Raw genomic sequence first — 26,536 nt, 5'->3', positions numbered from 1 at the left:
TTACTGTATTTTTGAATAAATAAATGCAGTCTTGGTAAGCACAAAAATAATTACATTATTTGTGCATTGTTAAATAATGCTAAATCTGTATGAATATCCATCCAATATTAACAAAAAAAAGTCCTGTACTTTAGGGGTAATACTCAGACAACAGAACATCCTTTCAACAGACTTATCTGTCTAGGGTCAAAGGGGGCTTTTCCAGGCCAACTGACTCTCTTATTGCATTGTAAATTGAATGGGGACCTCTTATTGAATCTCTTAAATGGACATCTTTAATTATTGTATTATATTACCCACCAAGACCAGTTCAGGAAAACAAGCTAAGAATGACATACATGCAATCACACATGGCAAAGGGACCAAGACGTTGAGGCACTGCATACTGAAATGGGTGGGTAAAAGGGGGAGCTGGGATTAGGTTGCCATAGACTAAGCTGCTTAGTTTAAAATCATTTGAGATTTCTCTGTGGAGCTAAGAGAGGCTAAATGAATATTTTACCACACTTTAGGAGAGATCCCAATAAGTAGTCCAGACATTAGAACTGAAAAAAAAAAAAATGTAACACAAAAATACTGGATAATCTGGAATGACATGTGAAACTATATCAAAAGCAATCTAAGGGAAATTAAGACCTAAATGTACAGCCAGAAAGTGGGCCGATACCCTCTTTTAGTTGTATTGATTTTTCCACCAGAGCTGTTCTCTTTATTAAGCGGGCACCAGTGAAGGATCTAGGGAATTCGGCAGAGCTTGCCAGGTACTAAATCACATCCTGTTTTGGGAGCTGTGTCATGACAGGGTCAATGTCTGGAGATGATTTCTGCTTTATGAATTGGCAGGCTATTATCTCTCCGTTGTGAGAAGACTGAACAGCTTTCTTTAATTTGTACTGCACATTCACTTCACCTGCTCTCACTTTATCTGAACCTGCTTAAATAACTCAACTAAATTTGGAAAGTTAAACAGTCTTTCTCCATCTCCCCTTTACCATATTTTCTTACCTTTTCTCTGCTTCTTGTACACTTCTTAACAATTTACGACCCCCTCTTCCAAATGCTGCATTAAGCCCTTGTGGTCTTCCTGGAGGCTTAATTTTGCATGTACTATGACAAGGGTTTCTAATCCTGCCTCAGAAAAGTTCATGTCATACCGAGTTTAGCACCAAGCTGCCCCAACACACTTGTCTGGAAGTTTCTAGTAATCCTGAAGACATTGTTTAGCTGGTAAATGTGTTTAAATATGATTAGAGATAAACTAGACCACTATAGAATCTGGATCAGCAAAAAGGGGTGCATCAAGAGAACATGGTGTCCACTAAAGTGGGCGTCCGTGATCACCCTCGTAATTACATTGGCAACAAAGTTGCTAGTTTGATTAATATAACTTGGATAAAATTGTCCATATACCAGTATCCAAATTTACCCATATTTTGTTAAATGCTGTTTACCTGTTCTGTCCTCAAACCTCCAGACTGGGACACTAGTGGCAGTTTTGAGAGGAGAGTCAGAAGGAAGAGGGATAGAGATGTGAATGGCTTCTGACACCTGGACCTCAGTGCTGTTGGGCCCAGTGAGCTGAGCACACATTGCAGCTAGTGCAGTTAGCTCCACCCAGCTACTGTTAGTTCCTGAATCAGAAGTAATAGCAGAAAATGTATAACACTCCATGAAGCCACAATGTGCTGTGCTGTGCTGTGCATGCGGGGTGGGGGGTAATAGTAATGGCCAGATATATGGGTAACTCCACAGAAACATATCTCTTTGAAGAGGTGTTTGGATAAACTCACCTGTTGAGTTGTTCTCCAAGGCGAGGGGGTAGGGGAAGCCCCCAAGCTCATATTGACTGCGGGAAGAGGTGAGCATTGCAGAGAGTGTGATTTGGGAGGTGTTTAGTGGTGGTCTGATGGCTCTCCTCTGAATTTGTACCCATGGCTGTCTCCGGGATCCTAGACAACAGAGATAAAGACTTTTTCTTTTTAAATGTATAGGTATAGTGAGTAAGAATGGATTAATCGTAAAGAATTTATAGATTCTGTTAATGATAAAGAACCGAGTCATAACTATTTCTCACATTATTTCTCACGTTATTGGTTCCCAACCCTAATAATGAGCTACTTGTGGGATTTGTTGTTTCCTGCATTCACTCGTGAATGCAGTTTTATAGGATTCAGTAACCACTTCCTTTAACCAGTGTTGCTGTTATAATGAGCAAGTGATTCAACCTCTCTCTGCTATGGCCAGTCCTCTCTCTTGCCAGTCAGAAGGAGAAATTGTGGGGCAGGATAATTAAGTAATTGCTAAAATACCGCAGGAATATAAAGAAAATGTTTCCCAGAACTATAGTTCTTCAAAGTTTCCTGAAACATTTTACAAGAATCCAGAGTTCAGAATCCACACTGCAGTAATCCCTTCCCCTCCTCCACTTGGCTTGCTTAGTCGGCGAGAGGCAAATAGAAAGGCCTAAAAATACAAGCGTGTATCTCTCACTGTAGGCTGTCTGCTCTGATTAGTGCTGGGTTAGCTGATCACTGATCGGCCCAGGCATTCAGGATAGCGTGGCTGCAGTGGCAGTGCTTGGGGACCGTTGAAAGCTGGCAGGCCTGGATATTCCCTTTTTGTTGGTCACAGTTATTCATTTTCTTACCATATCCATCTCTTGATGAGAGGAGAAACTAATACAGTCCAAAGGAATCTCTAAAATTAAACCCTATACCAATTATCTGTCCATCTATCTTTAGGCAACATAAACAAACATGTATACCAGCATTTAAGACAAGTGTGAGATTCAATTAGGCTATAAATGGCAAGGCTAATATGAGCCTACTCACAGTCTAACTTTAGCTTTCAGACTCTAAGCCTAACTGCATAATCGTGGCACTAGTAGCGATTTGCATCTTACATGATGATAAGGAAGGCTGCAACAGTGTCTGGCCAACAAAGCTTCCAATTCCTCTAGGATTGCTCAAGGATTGGGCTGCAGATGGGTTGATCCCCTGTAAACCTGACACTGAAAACTATGATTATGCTGTAAAAGAACGGAACAGTCTATTTGGGACTGATGCATTGCCAATTGGCAAGCCTCCTAAGGAGCTTGGGCATTATGAATTGCTTTGAGAATCCCCTTCATGTGCAGCATCATGTGGTTGGCCACCTCTGATGGGGCCGTCTACTGTCAGAGAGATGGTTAGTAGTGGTAAACCTCACAAATGTCAGTTGGCTTCATGAACAGAATGAACATAACTATATAAAAAATATATTCCCTTTAAAATTTCTTGTTGTTGTGTCACAGATTTTCACAGTTTCTAGGTTTCCTTTATTCTCTTTTAGTTGGGCAATTGGGCCTACTTCGAAGTTGTGCCAACAGGCCAAAATCTTTTTGGTTCAGAGAGGAGTGTTCACTGACACTCATAATTTTTAAGTCGGACAGAGGGCTAGATTGAGAAAAATTAATACCCCTCAGGGAGTGAGCTCACCAAATAGACATACCACTAAATCACTAAAGTGCACTTCCCTCAACTACACTAACCAATTTATCATAATTTCCATGACAAAGCCATAGATGTTAGTAGCATCAGTTGGCCTTTTGTACAGAAGGCTATTTGAATGCTATAGATTATTATTGCTGACCTTGGGGTCAAGCTATCTGAGGAAAACAATCAGAGTTAACACTGAGTGTCTGTTACCCACTCTGATATAGAGACCTTCAATTGTGGGAGTGGCCAGGTCAATGAATGTGTACCATCTGCTTCCTATAAATTAATGTAAGTTTGGATAAAAGCATCTGCTAAATTAATAAATGTAACTTGTGTCTTTTAAGAAGATTAAATGGTTCATAACCCATCAGCTGGACTTTTGTCATGAGTATCAGAGATGATTGTTACACAATATTACATTTTACCTCAGGAAAGTAAACCATTATTATAGCTAATGAGCTAATAAACTGATGAGCATATCATCACATAATTGAAATTATAATAATTTAAACTCATAACATCGAGGGATGTCCCGATCAAGCTTTTTGTGCCCACCGATCCGATCTGAGTAACTGAATATTGAGTATCTGCCGATACAGAGTACCGGTCCGATACTTGTATTTACCTAGTGCTGGGTGCACACAAGTACATTACAGTTATTAAAATCAATCAAATGTCTACAGGGATGTGCAGAGTTTCTCAGGGGCTCAAATGTAAAAAAGGGGGTATCTATCACTACAGAGTAATTCTAATATAACAATTACTAAAGTAATTATATTTATAGGCCTATATTATTTTATTTTAATAATAATATTAATAATGAGACAGGCTGAAATCCACTTCTGCTGAATGGGGATAGGACAGCATTGTTAAACATTGAAATAAACGTTTGCCCCTCATTTCGTTTTGTAATTCACTACTGGTTTTGTGTCTATAATATTTTATGCTGCTGTTAATCTTCATTACTAGAGTGTATTTTATATTTTATTTGGGTAATTTTTCCAGCCTATTAATTTGTTCTGACTTTAATATACTTTAATAAAATATGCTGAAATGTAAAGATTAACCAGAACAATAAGCAGAATAATTGCAACAAAAAGAAGAAGAAAAAAGTGGATTTAAGGTTAGAAAGCATGAAGCTTATAGTCCGAAGCAAGACACATCCCATAGTGACGCTTTATGGCAAGTACGTCTCAAATAGTCTGACGGCATATACAAATAAACAGTACATAAATGATTTGAGTAATTTGTTACAAAAGTATGCATCAAATATGTTAAACACTGTATGACGTGCTAGAATAGACTTTATTGGTTTTCACACCATTAAAAGGAAAAGATGAAGCTTGAATGTGCGTGTGCATTTTCCTTTTAATGGTGGTTGGCAAACCCATTTGAAGGTACACACTGCGACCTACTGCATGACACCTCCATGACATCTGATGTAAAATAAAGGATCGGGTTTAGGATAGCCAATGCAGAGCAGTTCTCCTCTGGCTAATGAACGAACAGTGTGCATTGTGGTCGTGTAATAACATTAATATAACATTATATACATTTAATTTAGTTCATTTTCTAAAAATTAAGACATTTTCACATAGCTGTTAAAATATATTTTATATTATTTATATTATTATATTTTATTTGAACTATCAGCAAGTTTTGTGATATACCGTAAAACTTCAAATAATAGCCGAGTCCCAAATAGACGCCTGTCTCTTTTACACGCCTGGTGTGGTTACAGGTTTGGATAAATAAAGGCCGGTCTCAAATAGAGGCCTGGTCTGTTTTTTTTAGTTTCGGGTTGTATTTAATCTTCTAAAACCCGTCAGATCGTCTGTTTAAGCCAGTTCTATTGCGCATGCAAGAGAGCCCTGAGAGACTTTTTTACAGTCTATGATCTGGACGGGAGCTGTTAGCGCAAGCAAGGCAGGCAGAGAGAGTTAGCGCCGTGTCGCGTCTATGACAACTCGAGGTTTCGGGTTTCGCACACCGGACGAGCAGCGCCACATCGCGTCTATGACAACTCGAGGTATCGCACACCAGACGCGCACTTTGTCAGTTAATGGCCAGCAATATTGTTGTGTTTAAGGATATTATGGAATTAAGATCATGCCTGTACTATGTTATGATTGAACTGTACAATTAAATACAATCGTTGCTTAGTCTGCAGTCTGAAATCACTTTACCTCAGAGCGTCCGTTAACTGAATGAATTGAGAATATCACCTGAAAATCTGATAACATCAGCAATTTTCATCCAACCAGCTGATTTCTGTAAATGAATGTAAAACTAAATGAATATTGCAGCACAGGGTGAAGTCTCAACACTAAATTAAAGGCCTGTCTCATATAGACGCCTGTCTCAAATACAAGCCAGTGCAGTTCGGCGATTTGGGAAAATAAAAGCCCGGGCTATTATTTGAAGTTTTACGGTATATATATATATATATATATATATATATATATATATTTACTGTGATGTGATCAATATTAAATGGTATTAAAAATACTCATACCATGATTGATTTTGGTCATACCACCCACACATGGTAGCAGTCGAATGACTCAATAGCTATCTGTATCTCAATAGGCCCTGTGCCTGGAAGCTATTCATGCAAGCAGGTCTCAGGAGATTTACATTCAACTCACACTCCTGCTTGATTCTCACCAATTTATTCTCAGAAAAACACACTTCCCTCCTCTTTCACCCTGCCCCACTCTCTAGTCAAGGGAGTCATTTCTCATCCCTCTCTTCATTGCACGTTATCAGTTACAGATGTGCTTGTGCTCTTTTGGGAGAGAAAGACATAATGCCACTACTGGCCAGAGAAAACGAGATACTAACTAAAAAAAGGATGTACAACGACTGATTTATACATACATACCAGTAAGGTAGATTTAACTAAATATTAGGCTATCATGAAATTACACATATTTTGTTAATGGTTAATTATTATTAACAATATGTGATAAGATTTTAAAGTGCTAAATGTTTGCGGTTATTGCAAAAAATCACAATTGTATCAAAATTGTTTTCAGGCGATTCTGTAATCAGGAAAGGACTAAATAGAATAAAATGGGGTTGCATATTGTAAATGTAATTCATTCCTGTTGTGAAATGCACCTAAAGATATCCAGATATACAAACACAACAATGATATACAGCAGTGGCTTTCCAAACATTCAGATTCACCATTTATATTAGCATGTTTCTAAACAAACCCTCAAGCCCAAATCAATTGAGTGACTTCTTTTCAGACTGGCATGCTGTGAACACAAAAATCCACCCACGCTACGGCTCAGAGTTTATGCTGTTTCAGTCCGTACATGCGATTGACTCACTTTTCATAAAAAATGCTCACAGAAAACATAACCCGACTCTGCAAACAAACAAACTAGAGGTACGTGTTTGAGCAAAACAATAAATGCATTATATTTTGCATGAATTTGTTCTCTAGATTCAGGGGGCATTAACAAGCTCTTTATAACAGAAATTTAGTGGTCAGACAGCAGCAGAACCTAATTGATGGACTAGCCGATTTCAGATCAGGTTTTACATGACACATTCCTCCCACATAACAGAGACGGATATGCAACACTTTAATAACCCCTCCTCTTTCCAAAAGCACATTCTACTGGCACTGCCAAAGTTGCCATGGTAATGGGTTTTGAGGCATGAGAAAAAAAAACACGCCAATGTGAGTCCTGATCTCCCTCTACTTCCCTCAGTAAGCACCATGTTATTATCTAAGGCTAGATGTACTGTAATAGTACATAAATAATACTAAAATAACACTTTTATAGTTGTTTTTACACTTAAATATATAGTTGTTTATAGACTGATTGTTAACTCTTGAAATTCCAGTCAAATTTATTCATCTTCGGCTGTAGGACAACAACTGAGATATGATGCCTGATGGTGACACCTCTTCCCAAGGACAAAGTTGGGGCCAATTGCATTTATTGTACATTTCAATGACTGAAAATGCTTAATATTGAAAGAGTTTCAATATTAAGGAGTATTATTAAGAGTCCACACCACAACTACAATGATAATGGCACAAAGGAACGATTTTGTTTGGAAAAAAAAAACACTTTCAAAATTTTTTTTCCAGCTGATGAACGATAAAAACCATTGACAGAATCCAATCATAATACAACTGACTTTAAAGAGCTATAGCATTTAAAGCAGCAGATGACAAAACTGCAGTGCACACTTATAATAATAACAACAGGTTGTTATAGTGCACTGGTATGGAAGCTATTATAGTTATCATTATAGTAATCTTTATATTTATCGCTCTTGGTGTGAACGTTTACTCAAGTCAGGTACAAAAATAATACTTTGGTACAGTAATGAATGATTACTCAAGGACTTTACACTCTTACTAAAATGTCTAAACCAGACTGCAAGGTTGGTCCTTTTTTCTGTGCTGGGCCCAACAAGTTGCCCATTTATCTCTGGAAGAGCTTGGAGACACTGATGGTATTCTATCCTCTCTTACTGAATGTGAAGAGGGAACGAGAGCAAGCTGTTGGCTTGTCAGCAGCAGAGGGAATGGGAGGACACTGCAAAATGTGAGTGCATGTAACTATAATCACTGATCACATCAGGGACCCACACACACACACAGCTACAAAGTCCCTTTATGCACAGAGAGATCGAGCTCATTAAGTTGATAAAGATCAGGCAGAAAGAGCTGTGTCAGGATGCCTACACACACATACATAGAAAAAGGATATGCAGGGCTCTGATATTCAAGTTTGCATGAAGCACATTACATCATACTTCATACTCCATTGGGTAAAATCACTTCCTACCCTGAAATCTTTCAACTAAAAGTCAGTTTCCTACAACCATAATTTGAGCCATTGCACTCCACATTAAACACCTGACTAGCACTGCAAAATGCACAAGCCACCCAGGCAACACAGGCAGCAGTTTCTCTAAATCTTCCTTATGTTTCCAGAGGAAACAACCACCTGCCAAAGCAAATGTGTCATTTGATCATGTTTGTAAATCTTAGTGGACGTTTATTGAGCGTGGAACGTGGTGAAATAGCTTGTAGACACTGCGCCCAGTCTCAGTTAAATTGGATATGCTTATTGGCAGCTCTTGAGAAACGAGACTATAGTGTTAGTCTGATTATTTAAACGACCAACTCAGCAGTTCCACACATCTGCACATGTAAACACTGCAGGATGTGTGTGAATCAATGGTGCTGCTTTTGGATCTCAGATTCCAAGCTAACCATGTGGAACAGAGCCTGGCTGAGTCGCAACACAGAATTGGACGGTAACCCCATATCACTGATGGACATAAAGTATCAGTCAAACCTACAGGAAAACCGCGGTGCTCAAGTGGGCATTACAGGTTTAAGTCCAAACTGGGATGCCTTTCTCTCCCTAGTAATTCCCTTTTTATAGTACTATAAATAGAAAAACTGGTGAATTTACTAAATAGATTTGATTCTTAAATGCTATGATTAAAGAGATTACCCTTTTTTTTTATTTACTTTTTCACCATTTACTTACCCTCATTTCATTCCAAACCTGTATGTATTTCTTTCTTCTGCTGAACACAAAAGATATTGTGCAAAATGTTGAGAACCAATCAACATTGGAGCCCATTGACTTGCATTGTAATAATAATAATAACAATAATAAAAAAAACACTGGGATATTTTTCAAAATATCTTCTTGCATGTTTCACAGAAGAAAGAAATTCATACAGCTTTGGAATGACATAAAGGTGAGCAAAGGATGAGATAATTTCCATTTTTAGGTTAAACTATCCCATTGAGGGAAAAAAAGAGAACTCACCTGGAGAACCCAACAGTAACTGCACAACATCGTCATATAGCAGGAGAGTGGCCGGTCTCTGGGGAAGTAAATATAGACTTACGGAGGCGTATACTGAAACACAAGAGAGAGAGAGAGAGAGAGAAACAGAGGGATAAGTACACTACTGTTCAAAAGTGTGGGGTTAGTAAGATATTAATACTTTTGTTCAGCAAGAATGCATTAAATTGTGACATTTATAATGTCACAAAAGTTTTCTATTTCAAATAAATGCTGTTCTTTTGAACTTTATATTAATCAAAGAATCTTGAAAAAGGTACCAAGTTTTTACCAAAATATTAAGCGGCACAACGGTTTCCAACATTGATAATAAGAAATGTTTCTAGAGCATCAAAACATCATATTAGAAGGATCATGTGACACTGAAGACTGGAGTGATGATGCTGATAATCCAGCTTTGCCATCACAGGAATAAATTACATTTAAAATAATATAAAAATATAAAACACATTTTAAATGGAAATTATATTTCACAATATTACTGTTTTTACTGTATTTTTGATCTAATAAATCAGTAGGCCTACATATGCAATAAAATATATAATAACAGTAAGCTTTACATTCATAAATACTGTGCATTCCACTCTATTCTATATATACACACAATGTTTATAATTTATATACGTAACAATAAATGAATCATACGGTAGATGCATTGACGTATAGATGTAATTAATAGACCTTAGATGGTCATGGTCCATATGCATGTCTCAAGAGAAAGTTCATTCTACTTCATGCTACATTAACTTAGCATGACAAACTTCTGGATCTTACTTAGCCTTATTTGTCCTTATTAGCCTCAGGAATCATTTACCCTGGAGAGCACAAGGATGTTGTTTTTCCTGTAATATACAGTAGTTCACCAGATGTAGCTGCTTATTCACAGGTGTGAGACATGACTCAGCAGAGTCAGTTTATTGCAACACAGCAGGAAACCGCGTTCTCGCTTCAAACAAGCCTTTGATGACAGACACCATGCAAAACCTGACAAAATCTTGAGATAGTCCTGCCACTATTTGTCTTCCTGTCAAACACTACCAGACCATCAGCTCTGTTGCCGTTCAGTGGATCTTTGTTTTGGATCCATCAATATTTTGTCCAGAGGACAGACTCCTAAAGATGAAGTATGAGAAGCATAAACTAAATGTTACCTGTTGGTATGCCAACATTAATTATTTCTTTATTTAAAAGTCTTTTTTAGTCATCTATTTTTGTCAGCTAATCTGAAATGTACCTCACCCTTGAGTGCTCCTCTACGGGCAGGAGGACATATGCTGGCAGTACTCCAGAAGACTGCTGCATGCTGGGAGCAGAAATCCTGTGTGTCTCTTTCCCATCTGCCATGGCACATAATGTCCCCCTGACTACCCTAAGCTCAATATTTTCCAGTGTTTATTTCATAAGAACATGCTTTTGTTCAAGCTCTTCAATGTAATGAATGCTCTCAGGATTATTAGTAAAAAACTAAAAAAAAGTTTGATCAGTTTCTATATGGACTGTCTGCTGTGTATTTGAGAATTTAGCAGGCCACCAAAAGACATTAGGACCCAAATGCACAGTAGAATGCATTCAGATTTCCCTGAGATCAAGAAAGCTTGTCACTTGCAGGAACAGACTGTAGGAAACATGACACAGGCGATTCATGCACATTTACACCCATGCAGTTATGCATACATGAACGCACACACAGCACAGATGCCCTGAACAGAAGGGGCTCTGCTCTCTTTAATATTCTGCTTGGTAGGTATGTGAACAAAATAAAGGGAACAACAACAATACTGTACCCACACTGCATTAGCTAGAAGCTCAAAGAAAAGTGTGTATGAAGAGAGGGAGGGTAATGCATTGGCATTATGTGGTTTCATTTTTCATCATTTGTACATATAATTACCTTCTGAAGCATTGTGACGACACATAACACATTTATACACCCTGGCTTTGATCATACAGAATTCACTCAGAATAATGTATAGAGATATAAATATATCAATATATTAGTACAATATCTGTTATCGGCCATGAGAGAGTCATCTACCGTTCACTTTATCTTTTATCTCAATTTATCTTTCAAATAATGTATTAACACCGTTAAATGTTATCTTTGACAGATCTCAAAATAAATTTCTATTTTTCATAATGTATAAAATAATGTTGTGATGTCTAAATCGACTTGTAGCATTTAAAACAATATTTTAGGTTTAGTTTTACTTCAAATATATTTAAAGACAAAATAATATGGAATTTTAATATCAAGCATTTATTATTTAAATAATTATATGCTGACCTTAATTGGTGTCAGTGTGAACACTTGTTTAATAGATAATTTAATAGTGAACTGTTCCTTTAAATGCTTTGGGGTCACTGCAGACGGCCTCAAGCTAATATTAGCATGAATTGAAAGACACAGAACCCAATTGTGATATCATGGGCTCTTTAAAACCAGTAAAATAGAATTATTCAGTTAAACCATAATGGACTAAGAGAAATAGGCCAATGGAGGACAGAACAAGTGTTCCCGACTTCAATTGATTTAATCCGAGCCGCAAGCAACTGCCTTATCACTCCATGAGAATGACTCACTCTCTCTCCCGAGTTTGCGTGACTCACACAGATTATCAAAGTGCTGCAGGGACAGTTAAAACTCCACGACACTGTAGTTTTTTTTAGAAAGCCTTTTTCAGCATGGCTAAGAGACGAAATGGAGGAGGAATAGGGGGCAGATGTTTTGGGACCAAACAGATTGGAGTTGGAGTACAGACCAATGCATTATTATCATTCAAATGACTGGCATCAAGTCATTTTCACACTGCTGTTAGTCATGTAATTCATCTGCCCTGCATTAAAACAACCATCCAGATTAAAATATGAGTCTGCCAATTAAAAGGACTTTATCAACTATTAGTACGATTATAACCATCACAGGAATGTGCTGTTAACAAGCCACATGCAGGTGTAAATGAACAGGGACTGAATGATATATATTAATGTTAAAACATTTTTTTTTTATATTTGATATTAACTTCTTATATACTATAATATACAGTCTATTAATAATATAATTATTGTTTCTTTAAAAAAAATATTATACTGACAAAATGGCCAGCTTTAACTCCCCTCTCACCAAATGCTAGCATAATGTATCCCGATCTTCAAGCAGAAGGAACTGGATAAAATCAATCCACAATCTGACTTGTGATGCAGCCGGAAATTAAACCACACCATGTTCATTTGTCTGACCAGAAGAGAACTGGCCCTGGAAGACTGGAAGGGTTTTTTCTCTGCTTTTGTCACCGATGGGGCATGGGTTCCTTGTAACTGTCGCCTTTTGGCTTGCTTAGTTGGGGACACTTAATATTCTGTAATATTATTAATTGACTGCACTAACACTACTGGATGAGAACCGAACTGAGCCGGATGATGACATCACTGTTTTCTTCAGAGCTGCTTCCTTGATATTATTGCATAACTGATGAACTTCAACAGTTTTTGAACTGAACTGAATCAACATTGAAATAATTCAACTGAATAATGACTGTTTAATATTGTCTAGAGCTGCTTTACAGCAGAATTTAATTCTGTTTGCATTATTGCATCGTTATTTTACTGTGAAGCTGCTTTGAAACAATCTGTATTGTATAAAGCGTTGTATACGCTGATTTCACGCAGCCGTTATTTTGAAATCGAAAGCGAGGCTCCGGTGGGAAGAAAACCGGAAGTGTCGCCTTTAATCACAGGAGAGTCGTGAATGCGATGGCGTATTGTTGTGTTTAATGATGTTGTGTCAATTCTAAAACTGTACATACATTTCTTTCATACTTTAGACTAGGGATGTCCCGATCAGGTTTTTTTGCCTCCGAGTCCGAGTCATTTGATTTTGAGTATCTACCGATACCGAGTCCCGATCCGATACTTCGATAAAAAAGAATAAAGAAGAGCCAAAAAAAAAAAACAGATCCAGGATGTTCCTTATTTTTTTATTTAATTCACCTTATTTTAACATTCAACAACTCTTACAAACACTGCAGAGCACTTCTGTGAGGTAGCTTGAACAATCATTTATGTAATAAATAACATAAATTCTTCACCTTTGCAGGGCTTGAATTTTCGGTGCGTGAATGCGGGGGTTGCGCATAATTTAAACCATTCCCGCAAGGTTAGCTTTTATAGTGCGAGAAATTCCCGCACAAATATATTTGCTTCATCTCAGAGCAAATGATTTTAAAAAAAATCACAGATGCGAGAAAAAATGTCAAACTGTCTTTTATTTTCGAATTTAATTCCTCAATCAGCGCTGGACCGGCTTTCTCTGTCTTCCGCTGAGTCCTGGCCGTAGACAGATCATGTGTTTCACGCTGTCAATGCAGTGGTCTGAGTTGCGCTGATCTTATTCACACTATCGAGTGTAGGTGCAGCATTCTATCATTTTGAGTCATAATGAGCTGTTTGTGAAGAAATTATCCGCTTCCAAATTATGCCATTTTAATCAAGAAACTGAAACATTAAAAAACATGTTGCTCTTTATGGTGTGCGAGTGATAGAGCGCGGCAGCAACGAACCAACTGATCAGCTTACAGCGTAACAACATTGAATGCTCGGCCGAACAGCTGATCATAGCTGTACAGGGCGCCTTATTATTTTTCATCTCCATAAATATATCTAGTAGTAAAGCTAATGCAAGGGCTAGAAATCTACTTTGCTGATACTTCCTCATCATCATGAACGCAGTTCATGGTTGCATAGCAACGACAGACGCCACAGAGAGCAAGCGTTTGTGGAAAGAAGGAGACAGCGGTGCGCCCGCGCTTTCACTTGGTTAGTTTACACATCATACGTCTTTGCAACAAAGTGATGTCATGCCGCACGCGTTGCTGTTTCTGTGTGGAGTCAAAAGGTTCTAACTCTGTGCCACCGCATAACTATAGATGTGTTAAAAAATAATGAGAATATATACATATATATCCGAGTCCTGATCGGGAGGTAACGTCCGATTCCGATCGAGTCTGAAACCACGTGATCGGGCCCGATTTCCGATCACGTGATCGGATCTGGACATCCCTACTTTAGACTATATACAGTGAAATTAATTTATAAATAAAATAATTTTTTTATATATAATTCAGAAAGTAAAAAAAAGAAGCAGGAATGAACTATACATATCCTATATTGGATATTAACATCCAATAGTGTAAATCGCAGCAGCAGCTTCAGGTTGGTAGTCCAAGGCATTGTTGTTTATCTTTACTTCCCACCGGAGCCTCACTTTCGATTTCAAAATGGCGGCTGTGTGAAATCATCGTATAAAGGCGATTTGACTGACAAAGTGGCGGGAAATGAGTTGTCCTTCTGGCCTGCATGCATAAACAAACACACAAGCAGGCCTAGAGTAGTTGAATGATAATAACGAAATGTCCCAAATAAATCTGATTTCAAAAATTTAAATTAATCGAGAACTTGTGGGAAAATCTCTATCAATACCGAACTCTACTTACCAACTCTATTTGACTTTTTTCATTTTGGACAGTTGATTGGTCTTGCCATCAATACAAAGAATATATATTACATTTCTAATATCACTCAGACTTTGGGCATAGTATCTTAATCTCTAATTGATTCCAGTAAATTGATCTGTAAAGGGACTGTGTCCTCACATTTCAATTAATTCAATAACTTCCTTTCTTTTCGCAACTTCATTTCATCTACACCAGGGGTGTCCAAACCTGCTCCTGAAGGGCCACTGTCCTGCAGAGTTTAGCTTCAACTTGCCTCAACACAAGTGTCTATTATGCCTAGTAAGACCATTATTCGCTTGTTCAGGTGTGTTTGATTGGGGTTGGAGCTAAACTCTGCAGGACAGTGACCCTCCAGGACCAGGACTGGACAACCTGATCTACACAATATGTCATCCACATTTTTGACAGCATCTCCTAATTTGGTGTGACTCAATGGGAATGTGTGCAATGCCCCCCCAAGAGGCTAATGTCATACTGAACATGCCTTCATTTACCAGCCCGGCAGGTCTGGCACGACATGGAGCCACATTTGCTGGCTGTCTCCATATCTGTAACCCCTCTGGCTAAGTGGCTTCCAGCTGCTCGTACAGACAGCTTTATGCTGAAATACATGATTTCACTGCCTCCCCTCTCCAGAGGTCTGACCGCATAACTGGGTGGGGTTTGGGTGGAGAGAGAGGGGTGGAGGAGAGCATGCTGTTGTGCAAACAGAATTAAGCCAATCTTAGAGCGAGAGAGTCAAAAGAGGACATGGCCGTCTGGGGCCCGACTCCGAGCAGCTGCTAGGTATCACAACGCGGGCCGGCACGCTCCACACTGGGAGTGTTGTTTAACATTCCTGTCCATTTGTGTGCAAAGCTCCATCTGGATTACAGATCTAGATGGTTGATCTAAATAATAGGACGAAGCCAACAGATCGCAAATCACTCGTCAGATTCGGAAAGTTCACTGAGGCCATGAGCAAAAATATCACCATGTTAACAGTTGCACTCGAAACAGCAATATAATGGCTAATAAACTAATAATACATTTAACTAAAATGCACTTTAAGATATTTTGAATAAAAGTAAATATGGAATATAAATCAGAGTGGGGTTGATTTATAATTTTTCTTGTGTTTTGTGTTTCTTTCCAATGTCACTCAGGGTGACAGAAGCCTAGTTGAATTGTAAAATTTGGGCATTTAGATTAGGGGTGGGAATATCTAGGCATTTCACGATTAGATTCGATTACGATTCAGAGGGCTACAGCACAATGGTAAAACTATTATCGATGCATTTTTTTTTTCTACAATTGTATGTTAAAGGGGTGGTATAATGCCCTTTTCACAAGATGTAAAATAAATCTCTGATGTCCCCAGAGTGTGTATGTGAAGTTTTAGCTCCAAATACCCTACAGATATTTTTATATACCATGTTAAAATTGTCACTCATTTTTGAGGGTGAGCAAAAACGCGCAGTTTTTTTGTCTGTCCCTTTAAATACAAATGAGCTGCTGCTTCCGTCACAGAGGGCGGACCTTCAACAGCTTGTGTCCTTTTACCTCACACAGAAAATTTCTAAACTTTTAGCCTTTTATGTTCAAGTCACACAATGATGGAGAGACTCAAGAAGAGGTGACAACATGTAAAAGCAACAGGAGATTTCTGAATGGTTAGTTGAAGAATTTATGCAGCTGATGTGGAGTTAACTATCTTCTAGTCATTGATTAGTATATTCTGTCATGATAATCTATAAATCGCATTCCTGGGGGTGGGGTTTATGTCAATTCTAGGGTTGGTGATGTCACTAACCCGGGAGGAAAGTGGTGTAGTCCCTACCAGCCCTTTGTTGTTAAAAAGCTATTTAAAAAAAAGCAAATATCTCCCTTTGCTTTGAACTTTGAGCGTTGGAACTTTGCAGATGTTGTTTATGCTCACAATACACACTAACTAAAGTTAGAAAAGTGAAATCATAATCAACCACCCCTTTAAGAATTTTCATCTAACTATAGGCTATACTATAGCTTCAAAACATACATCTAATCGGCCGCATTCACACTAATGTACAGCTCTATTTTGACATATCAGATGTTTGTCCTGTCTGTCTAATCCCTTAAGACTTAAATTACTGTGTTTACATTCATTTCGAGTCATGAAAGCAATTTGAGATGCAAGTGCATTCTGCGGTTAAAAAAAACGAAACTTCATAATTGATTCATAATTGTTGAAGAGAGAATCCTAAATGCATCTGAGAATCGATTTTTTTCTCTCACCCTTAATCTAGATAGAAGCCAGAACCTTTTAATCTACAGTCAAATGCTTCAACTATATCCTTTTTAATAAGGGATTAACATGATTCCAGAGAAGCCCATAAACACTAACTGGTCTTGCTCTAACAGTTTTGACAGGAAGTCCAGTTAATGCGCGTGCATTTCAGAATGAAACTGAATACTCGGTTTCTAATAATAATCTGCAGGCTTCCCCCAACACAATGTAGAAAAAGTTCAGTCTTCCAATAGTACAGTAAGTACTCACGCGGGATGCGACTGGCATGCCAGGGTGCCGAGTTTGTGACAAATCCATGCTTTGACGCTGTGACGATGACCCACGTTCCTGGCCGGTACAGGAATGTAAGTGTTACAATCCCATCTCCTCCAGCAAGACTGGATGCCAAGATGCTCTGGTTTCCACACACCTGAACTGTGGATTCCTTTAGGGGTGACAGGTCGCTGTTATCGAAAACCTGGACTTTAATCAGCACCTCTGTGAAAACAAGAATTAAAGGCTTTTTAAAAGGGGACATATTATGCTTTTTTTATATTTTCAACTTTCTTTAGTGTGTAATGTTGCTGTTTGAGCATAAAAAAGGTCTTTGTTACAAAGCAAAGTCCCTCCAAAGGGAGTTATTCTCTGTATCAGTAACTTGAGTTTCACAATATTCTTTATTTAAAATAAAAATAAAAAGGGACGAGGCCTGGTTGAGTTGTGTTAGTGTGCTGAAACTCGCGCTTATGATAAAGGGGTGTGACAATTCCGAAACATGCTCAAAGCAGTTGACCAATCACAACACACTAGTCCAGCCAACCAATCAGAGCACATTGAGCTTTTCAGAAGGACGGGCTTCATATATACCGTAACAAAACAGTATTACTGAGAGAATGGGAAGACAGGTGCTGCAGCAATGTAAAATATGTGAAATATATATATATATATATATATATATATATATATATATATATATATTTTTTTTTTTTTAAACATTCAAGCATGAAAACCTATTCTAGTAGACCACAAAAACAAAATCAAGACTTTGTTAAAGGGCATAATATGGCATCTTAAAGCAAATATTTATTTTTATAAAAGAAATCATTTTAATACAGTACGTTCTGAATATACAGAACTGACATGTACAAATCAGGGTTATTATAATTTACTAAAACAAACCATAAACAAATTTTCATTACTTGAAATAAAATAAACATTAAGTGAAATAAAATAAAATTTTAAAAACTTGTATCTGTCACAAACTGCTCTGAGACACAAAGGTTGAGGATCCAAATGCAGTATTTATTGAAAGGGTAATCCACAATATAGTCGAAAACAGGCAAAGGTCATAAACACCGGGTAATTCAGTGCAAACAATAACAGGGTCATAGGGGCACAGGCAAAAACAGAGGAAACCAAGATAAAGAAAACCAGGAGAATGCTTGGAATTGCAGTGTAACACTAAACAAGACTTCGCAGGGAATGACAGAAAGAACCAGGCTTATATAGGGTGAGTGAACAAGAAGATGAGACACAGGTGAAAACAATGAGTGCTGATGACTCCAGGCAGAGAATTATGGGAGATGTAGTTTGTGAATGTGTGGTGATTGTCCGGATTGGAGTGCCCTCTGATAGTAATTCCGGCCACTCTCACTGGTGATCGTTACAGAACCAAATGAAAACGAGAAATGTTGCCTTTGCAACTAGCTGAAATTAAATGTTTAAGTTCTAAAATAAGTACTAAAAATGTAATGGTTTTTATGGTATTTTTATGAAAAACAGTAGAAACAGTAGTAATCACAAAAATTACTGTAATTATATTCCATTACTTCTTTAATACATTTAAATCATGTCTTCATTAATAATATGCCACATTTCCACCACAATAATACCATGGTGCAGTTAGTGTTACTACAGTAAATCCATGGTAAATGATTTGTAGATTGAAAAGCCTTCTGACTGTATTGTTGCGCAGTGTTTCTCCTGTTTGTCAGCGCTGTTTCATCTGGCTTTAAGTTTAAATCTCTGAGATATTTGTGTTCTTCACTGAATTTAAGTGCTTCTAAGTTCTCACTGGATCTCACAGCGCTGTTTAGTGGTCATGTGACCGAGACCAGCTAGTAAATGAATCAGCTATAGTAAGCTTCACTGCCATTTGAACTTTGATCCGAGCGGATAAATGGTCCGTGTGGAGTAGCTGAAATGAGCAGCACTGTTTCGTTCCACTTTTGACACATAAACATTAAATCGAAAATTTACTAAATCGAACTCTTGTTATCGATTTATCGAGGAAAAATATATTATAATAATTGTCTTTATCGTTTTATCACCAAATCGAGCAATCTATTCCAAATCTACCTGTCCCTCAACAGCACATGACAGCAACTACGAATGTAGTTTTACATGTTAGTCAGACCATCTTTCCTTTCTAATTGATTGATAAGTGGTAAACTGGACCACAAACAAAAGCTACACAATACTACATCCGTGTATGGTACTAAAATTTAGTCAAGTCTTATTGACTTATTGACCTACACATTCACTAAGAGTTTATCTTAGAACTTCTAGACCCAGTGACCTACACTGAACAAATGACATGACTATGTTTAGAAGTGTCTGTCCTGATCCGACACGTGACGTACTCTGGTTTGTTTACATTGAAGACCATAAAGCATGGAGTGCAGTTGAGTCTCTACTCAGTGAGCCAGATTGTCTGCCACCATGTTCGATTGACACTGGGCAAATGCAGCAATGCTGTCTGGTTTAGTTGCTGGACATGTGCTTACTGTCCGAAACGGATGACCTGGTTCATCCCCCCCAGAATTTTTACAAGCCATTTAAAGACATGTAAACAGGCCAGGGAGATAGCAAGTCTTTGCCCTGTTTTTTGGTGATCTGGGTACACAAGGTTACTTCTAGATTCATGAAGTTTAAATATAGTTTTTAAGTTTCCATTTTTTCTGCAAATATATTTTTATTTAAAAAAACTTTTACTTTAAAAGTCATATTTTCCAACCTGAACTGCGTACCAATGTTTGTTTTGCTTTCTGTTCACGCTTGCTTGCTGCAGTGTCCTTCAGAACCTCTCATTCTTTTGATTCTAAATGGGTCAATTGATGCATGTTACCATGGATACTAGAAGATGTCAGCAGGCTAACTGTGGGAAAAAATGGGTCCCTGCATTTCCTGGTGAGGGGATACAAGTTCGGTTAAAAAAATAAGATCCTTTGAGCTGTAAATCTAATTGCACACCACAGATTAGAGGTGGGAGATATGACCAAAATCTTATATCACGATACGATACGAGTAATTTTATTTTACGATAACAATGTATATGACAATATAGTTATTTTTGCTTTAAATAAGGGTGATAGAAAACATTTTTACCATTGAAATTTTCTAATTCTCATCACCAATTTCAATATCACAAAAATAGGCTAATACATGCCTAACTAAATAAAATAAAAAACAAGCTTACTGAAGAAAATTAAACAGTCAATTATAAAATAAGATCAAAGAAACGAAGTACAAGCAATAGAACAAAAACTATAGAACGAAGACACAAATGAAAAAGACCTACCTGATAAACTTCAAGCACTAGAATTCAGAAATACTACATAAATTGTATAAAGTACTCAAAAATGCAAAAAACACTGCATAGTCTTCACTGTGTAAATTAAATATACATTTATTAATATATTCAGTCAAGAGCAGTGAGAGATTTTCTTTTTGTCTTTTGTTCTTTGATTAACATTAATGATAGACGGCAGCAGGTTTATTAGGCTGCTGTCCCTTTAAGAGTAAAAGCACGGATCTAATATACTGTTACACATGCGTTTGTTTTCTTAACGGTTTACCTTCATTTAAGATATAAACGACTGTGTTTAGAAGGATACTTGCAAAGACAGGCATTTTGACACATAAGTGTGTGTTTTTGACCATTCAAGCCCATAAGTCACCAAAAATAACTCACATGCTCTATGAGCAGCGGCTTCATATGCGTGCGTATCTCAGATAATAATAATGACTGTTTAGTGTGAGTTAAATCAGTTTTTTAGCCTATTTTACCTGTAAAAGAAAACCTGCTGAATAATTATGCACATCTGAATATACGTTTTTCACTTCCAGCCCGCGTTAACAATTATATAGCCCTATCACTTACAAAGTTAAAAATTAATAATAGTTATTGAGATTGATGTGGTTTGGAATTGGTAAAATGAGCATGGATTTTTATTTATTTATCAGAATATCGACTGACATATCGACCCTTTAACTGAAAGAGGAATCAGAGACAGCGACATGCTTAATATATATTATTACATTAATATATATATATTTTAATATTACACATTCATGATTCCTCAGAAGAACATTAACAGACCTGAAAAGGCTTTTAAAAACAAAAGAATCTTCACTTCTACTCAGCCACAAGGATTTCCTGCACACAATTCCATTTCCTGTCTATTGTTTGAGTCGAAGTGCAAGGCGCAAATAATCCAGGAAACATTTCTGCAACATAAAAGTTCTCAGCCTCAGCGGAAAACTGAACTCACAGAAAAACTTATTTTACTACAACTAAATGTTTATTGAAAACTAAAACTAAATTTGGCAAATATAAATATTTGTCTGCCTTTGAGTGGAAGGTGAAAACGAACCCTACATTTTTCTACTCTTTCCATGTTTAGTCCTGTCCACTGTGATAGTCTCTTTAAAACAAACAGCACTTCATTATTTGCTTGTATTAGGGAGCGAAATCTCTTCCACTCACTCACACAGTGGCCATCAGCGTTTCCTTGCAGGCTGCGTGTTTTTGTTATAGGCAGCTGATGAGACTGCATGGAGACCACAGCACTCGGAGTGAAGCACTAATGGACATTTGCCAGCAGTTTGCAAAGTCTCACTTTTGGATAATAAACATTTTCAACATTTCTACCCCGTTGAAATGCCTTCTAGTACCACTTAACAGACCATAAACATCTCAAATGGCACAATTATCAATATAAACCATTACGTTATGCTTTTTAAACTTTTTTTATGCAAATTTCTGTATATCTTTATCTCTAGTTTTGTTTTGTAAAGCCTTATTGTTCGGGCAAGTGTTACGGCAGAATTGAAAATGGGAAAAGATGGTCAAGTTAGGAAGTCCTACAAGACAAATTTCTGCTCTATATCTCCAGAAATACAGGTTAAACCCATGGGGGAAAAGGTGGCATTAACTGGTTGAGAGGTGGTCCTGGTGTCACCAATGGCTCCAGACCACCCTGTTGTTTTTTCAGGCAGGCAGATGATGTGTTAATAGCCAAGCAGGAATGTCTGCCTGTCAGGAGCCCTGTTTGCCAAAACCACTGGGTTTCACTGGGATGCTCAGACATAAAGGCAGCGTAGCCGTATCCTTACTGTGAGGGCTGAATAAACAGCACATTTCAGTGCTAAAACACACACAGTAATGTATTTGTGGTAGCAGCGTCCAAAATGAACATTCACTCAGCACCAAAAGCAAGTAAAGATTTGGCCAGAACATAATACATATTTAAAACATACATCATTTAAGTTGATTTGTAAATGGAATATTTTACTGTTGCTGGAGTGATGTGCACAAGTATCCACATAATAAGCCACCAAAACAAAAATATAAGAAACGTCTTATGATCATGTGAATGATGACCTGGTCAGTGACACAATGTTCAGTGGTATAAGAGAAGGAAATCGCAAAATAGTTAAATTTACACAAGAATACAAATATATAAAGTAATAGAAAAAAATATTTATGTAATTAATTATAAATTAACTCATAAATATATAGTAATAGTAATTGTATTTTAATTTTCAGTCACACTTTAGATTAGGGTCCAATTCTCAGTATTAACTATTAAGTACAACTTATGCCTCTATAAACTTCTAAGTACTGCTTATTAATAGTTAGTAAGGTAGGTATAGGGTAGGACTGGGATTGTAGAGTATGGTCATGTAGAATAAGGCAGTAATATGTGCTTTATAAGTACTAATAAAAATCCTAGTAATATGCATGTTAATAAGCAACTAGTTAATAGTGAGAATTGGACCCTAAACTAAAGTGTTACCTTATTTTCAAAATAAATTAAGATATAAAAATAATAAAATAATTTTACAATGACAAATTTTTTTATATAGAATTACTAAGAAATATTATTCAAAACACAGTGGCCATTAAGCAACATCTAAAGCGAGTACATTTTCTATGGGCATTGTGTGTGTGTGTGTGTGTTATAAAGAGCAAACTCTCACCTCTGACAAACAGATGGATGGACACTACAGACAGACAGATAGATAGATAGATAGATAGATAGATAGATAGATAGATAGATAGATAGATAGATAGATAGATAGATACGGTCTCTAAACCTGCTTTGTAGAGTCCTGAGTACAGAACATCTCATAAATCATTCCCAAAAGCCTCACCCTTTCCCTAAGCACCAGCTGGATGATGTCCTTTGTCCAGGAAAACAGTAACTCAGGTCCTGCTCAGCAGGACAAAACGTTATGCAATAGTTAGAAAAAAAAAAAAAACACTAACTGAAACCATACTTCTATTTGTTCTATGCCAATATTAGGGCACACCCACTCTTCATGTGATGATAACACTTTGAGATGCACGTGGTCCCTGTCTCCTCATGAGATGCTTATAAACAAGGAGCTTTTGCAGATATTTTCAACATGTTGATTGTTATGTGAGGAAAAAAAACACTGCTAGGATCCAAGAAAAAAATAACAAAAAAAACAACGTAAGATCAAATAGCTCAAGGTCTGACTTGTGACTTAGTACACATTTAGCTTGTACGCTCTGGCATCTTTACAGATTTAAAAGGCTGCAAAAATAAACCAGTCATCCAGAGTGCCAGATTTTGCTGGAAGTGAAAAAATATCTTCTAAGGTCTCTGAAGGTTTTTGATACAACCCCGGGGAGGAAAAGCACAGCAGAAATGTGTTGACTCAGCTCTAATGAACCCATTGTTGCTCAGGGAATTTATATAGACTTCTGCACGAGGAAATGTTTGCCGAGCCTGATATTCACAAGACTGCTTGCTTCCTCTGTCAATGGTAGGCACTTAAAAAAGAAAAAGATTTAGACAATTTATCAAGAATAAAAAAGCTTCAGCAGAAACATATCATTTTTATCAATAAAAACAAAAACAGGCTTAACAGAGAGCCAAGAGAGCCAAGTACGAGATTTAAAATGACTTTTAACAGATAATTACCTACAACATGAATATGTATATGTTGTGCATCAACAATAACATGATTGAATCGTTCTGCTTTTCATTACTACATTTTATTTATTTCCACTGAATGAGTTGCCCAACAGTAACTGTAACAGTCTGCTAAGAATACTGCATGACGAAAAAGGATTACAAGCAAAATTAGAAACCCTTTTTAAAGCCTAATCCAGATTACTGTTTCAAAACATCACTAAACTCATATTAGACAATAATACTGAGCAAAACACAGATTTAACATAATAAACAAACTGCTGTGCTAGAATATGTCTGGCTGCAGTGTGTTTTATGGGCAAAGGGCCATCTTGGGTTTAATGTAGATGATGTAATCTCCAATTTTTCATGCATTTTTCCCAAAGCTTTTCACACCCACCAATCAAAACATCTAGACACATTGTGATGATATGAAGCAGGATCTCCTCAGAGGTCAGGTTTACAGGGGCTCTGCTGCTGATAAATCTGCCATTTCCTCTAAGCGCGAGGGTGTCTGGTGTCAACAAAGAAATTCCTACCTTTGAACAGCTGCCTGGGGAGTTCACGGTGGGCTGATGGCCAGACGCACACTCCTTAAAGATGTGACGGCCCGTGTAACCAGAAAATCCTGCCAAGCAATTCTGTACCCTTCCGCCCACAAACAGTCCCAGCTATAAAGAGCCTTAAATAAAAGATCTGCTGTCAAAGCACATGACGTCATCACCTCAGAAAGACCTTTCTGTGACCTGCTCAATTCACTTCATATCACTCTCTAATAGTGGTTAATTGAACCATTTCAATACAAGTTAAACTCTAACGACAGCATTGCATATGGGCATGAAAAATAATGCAAACATTAAACAGCATATAAATCAAAACTGCTTAACGTTACCGAATGAAATGTCGACCTAGGAAGTGGTTAAGACTGTGCAGCTTTAGGGGTGTTGATGGACTCGATCTACTCCATTTGTTTTGAGTGTCATTCTGAATCACGTAGGCTAGTCTTTGTCAAAAACGTGATTTTCTCAGCTTTTTGTTCAAAGAAGCCTTTTTTTTTATTCAATTCAATTCAATTCAAATTTATTTGTATAGCGCTTTTCACAATACTGGACCTCCGTTTTATCTGAATTTAATAGCAGAAAATTACACGTCATCCAGTATTTTATATCTTTAACACACTCTGTCAATTTAGATAATTTATTGTTTTCATCTGGTCGTGATGAAATATATAATTGAGTGTCATCAGCATAACAGTGGAAATTAATTCCATGCTTTCTTATAATATTACCAAGTGGCAGCATATATATTGAGAATAGCAGAGGGCCTAACACAGATCCTTGCGGCACTCCATAGTTTACTGACGTTATCTTCGATTTTTCCCCATTTAAACAGACAAAATGGTAGCGGTCTAATAAGTACGATCTTTTTAAGTACTTATCTTTTTTTTAAAGAAGATTACCCACATTCAAGTTTTGATTAAAAAAAATAATGCATGAAGCTAGAATACAAAGTTTTTTGTTTGTTTGTTTAAAAGCAGAGGCTCTGTTCTTTCTTTTGATATATTGCATGTTCAAATATTCATGAAAATGATAAAAAATGCTGCCGCTGACTGGCAGGGAAAGAGTTAAACTCCTCGCTCAGATAACTCTCTCCCCACCACTGATGGAATTTTCCATCATTTATGAGACAATGCTTCCCTGCCATTGATGGATTTTTCGCTGTTATATGGTAGAGGGCGCTATTACACATCTTCTGAAATAGTACAGAATCTCCTGATCAAAAGACATGCGAAGAAGAAGCAGAAACAAGCGAAAGCATATGCATATATACGTAAAAAAAATTTTGCCCAATGTTACTGAATGAAATGTCGACCCAGGACGTGCTATAGGACTGTGCAAGCATTAGTGGTGTTGATGGGCTCGATCTACTCCATCTATGTTTTTTTGATTATCGGTCTGAATCCGATCGGGATGTAGTCTTTTTGACAAAAACACAATTTTCTCAGCTTTTTGCTCAGAAATGTAGATTTTTTTTTATGAAACTTACCCACATTCAAGTGTTGTTAAAAAGAATGCATTAACCTATAATACAACTTTTTTGTTTAAAAGCAGATGCTCTGTTCTTTCTTTTGAAATATTGCATGTTCAGATATTCACACTACAAAATATTCATGGGGCCTTTGCAAAAATTATCAAAAAATCAAGCGTAGCATCAGTTC

At 37.2% G+C, this 26,536-nt stretch overlaps 1 protein-coding gene across 2 annotated transcripts in view; it reads right to left on the bottom strand.

The window, feature by feature from the left end:
• Positions 1 to 26,536, bottom strand: part of fam171a2a (family with sequence similarity 171 member A2a) — a 38,629-nt gene that overhangs the window by 7,787 nt on the left and 4,306 nt on the right. For both annotated transcript variants that reach the window (XM_084134225.1, XM_084134226.1), the window contains exons 2-5: positions 17,363 to 17,590; positions 9,299 to 9,391; positions 1,791 to 1,949; positions 1,452 to 1,631 (exon numbers count right to left, since the gene is read on the bottom strand). In XM_084134225.1, the coding sequence (XP_083990351.1) occupies positions 1,452 to 1,631; positions 1,791 to 1,949; positions 9,299 to 9,391; positions 17,363 to 17,590 (660 nt within the window). The remainder of the gene's footprint in view (positions 1 to 1,451; positions 1,632 to 1,790; positions 1,950 to 9,298; positions 9,392 to 17,362; positions 17,591 to 26,536) is intronic.

The sequence above is a fragment of the Abramis brama genome (assembly GCF_963993115.1).
Source record: "Abramis brama genome assembly, chromosome: 1".
Taxonomy (NCBI): domain Eukaryota; kingdom Metazoa; phylum Chordata; class Actinopteri; order Cypriniformes; family Leuciscidae; genus Abramis; species Abramis brama.
Note: the sequence above shows the minus strand (reverse complement) of the source record. Positions and strands in the feature narration are given on the sequence as shown.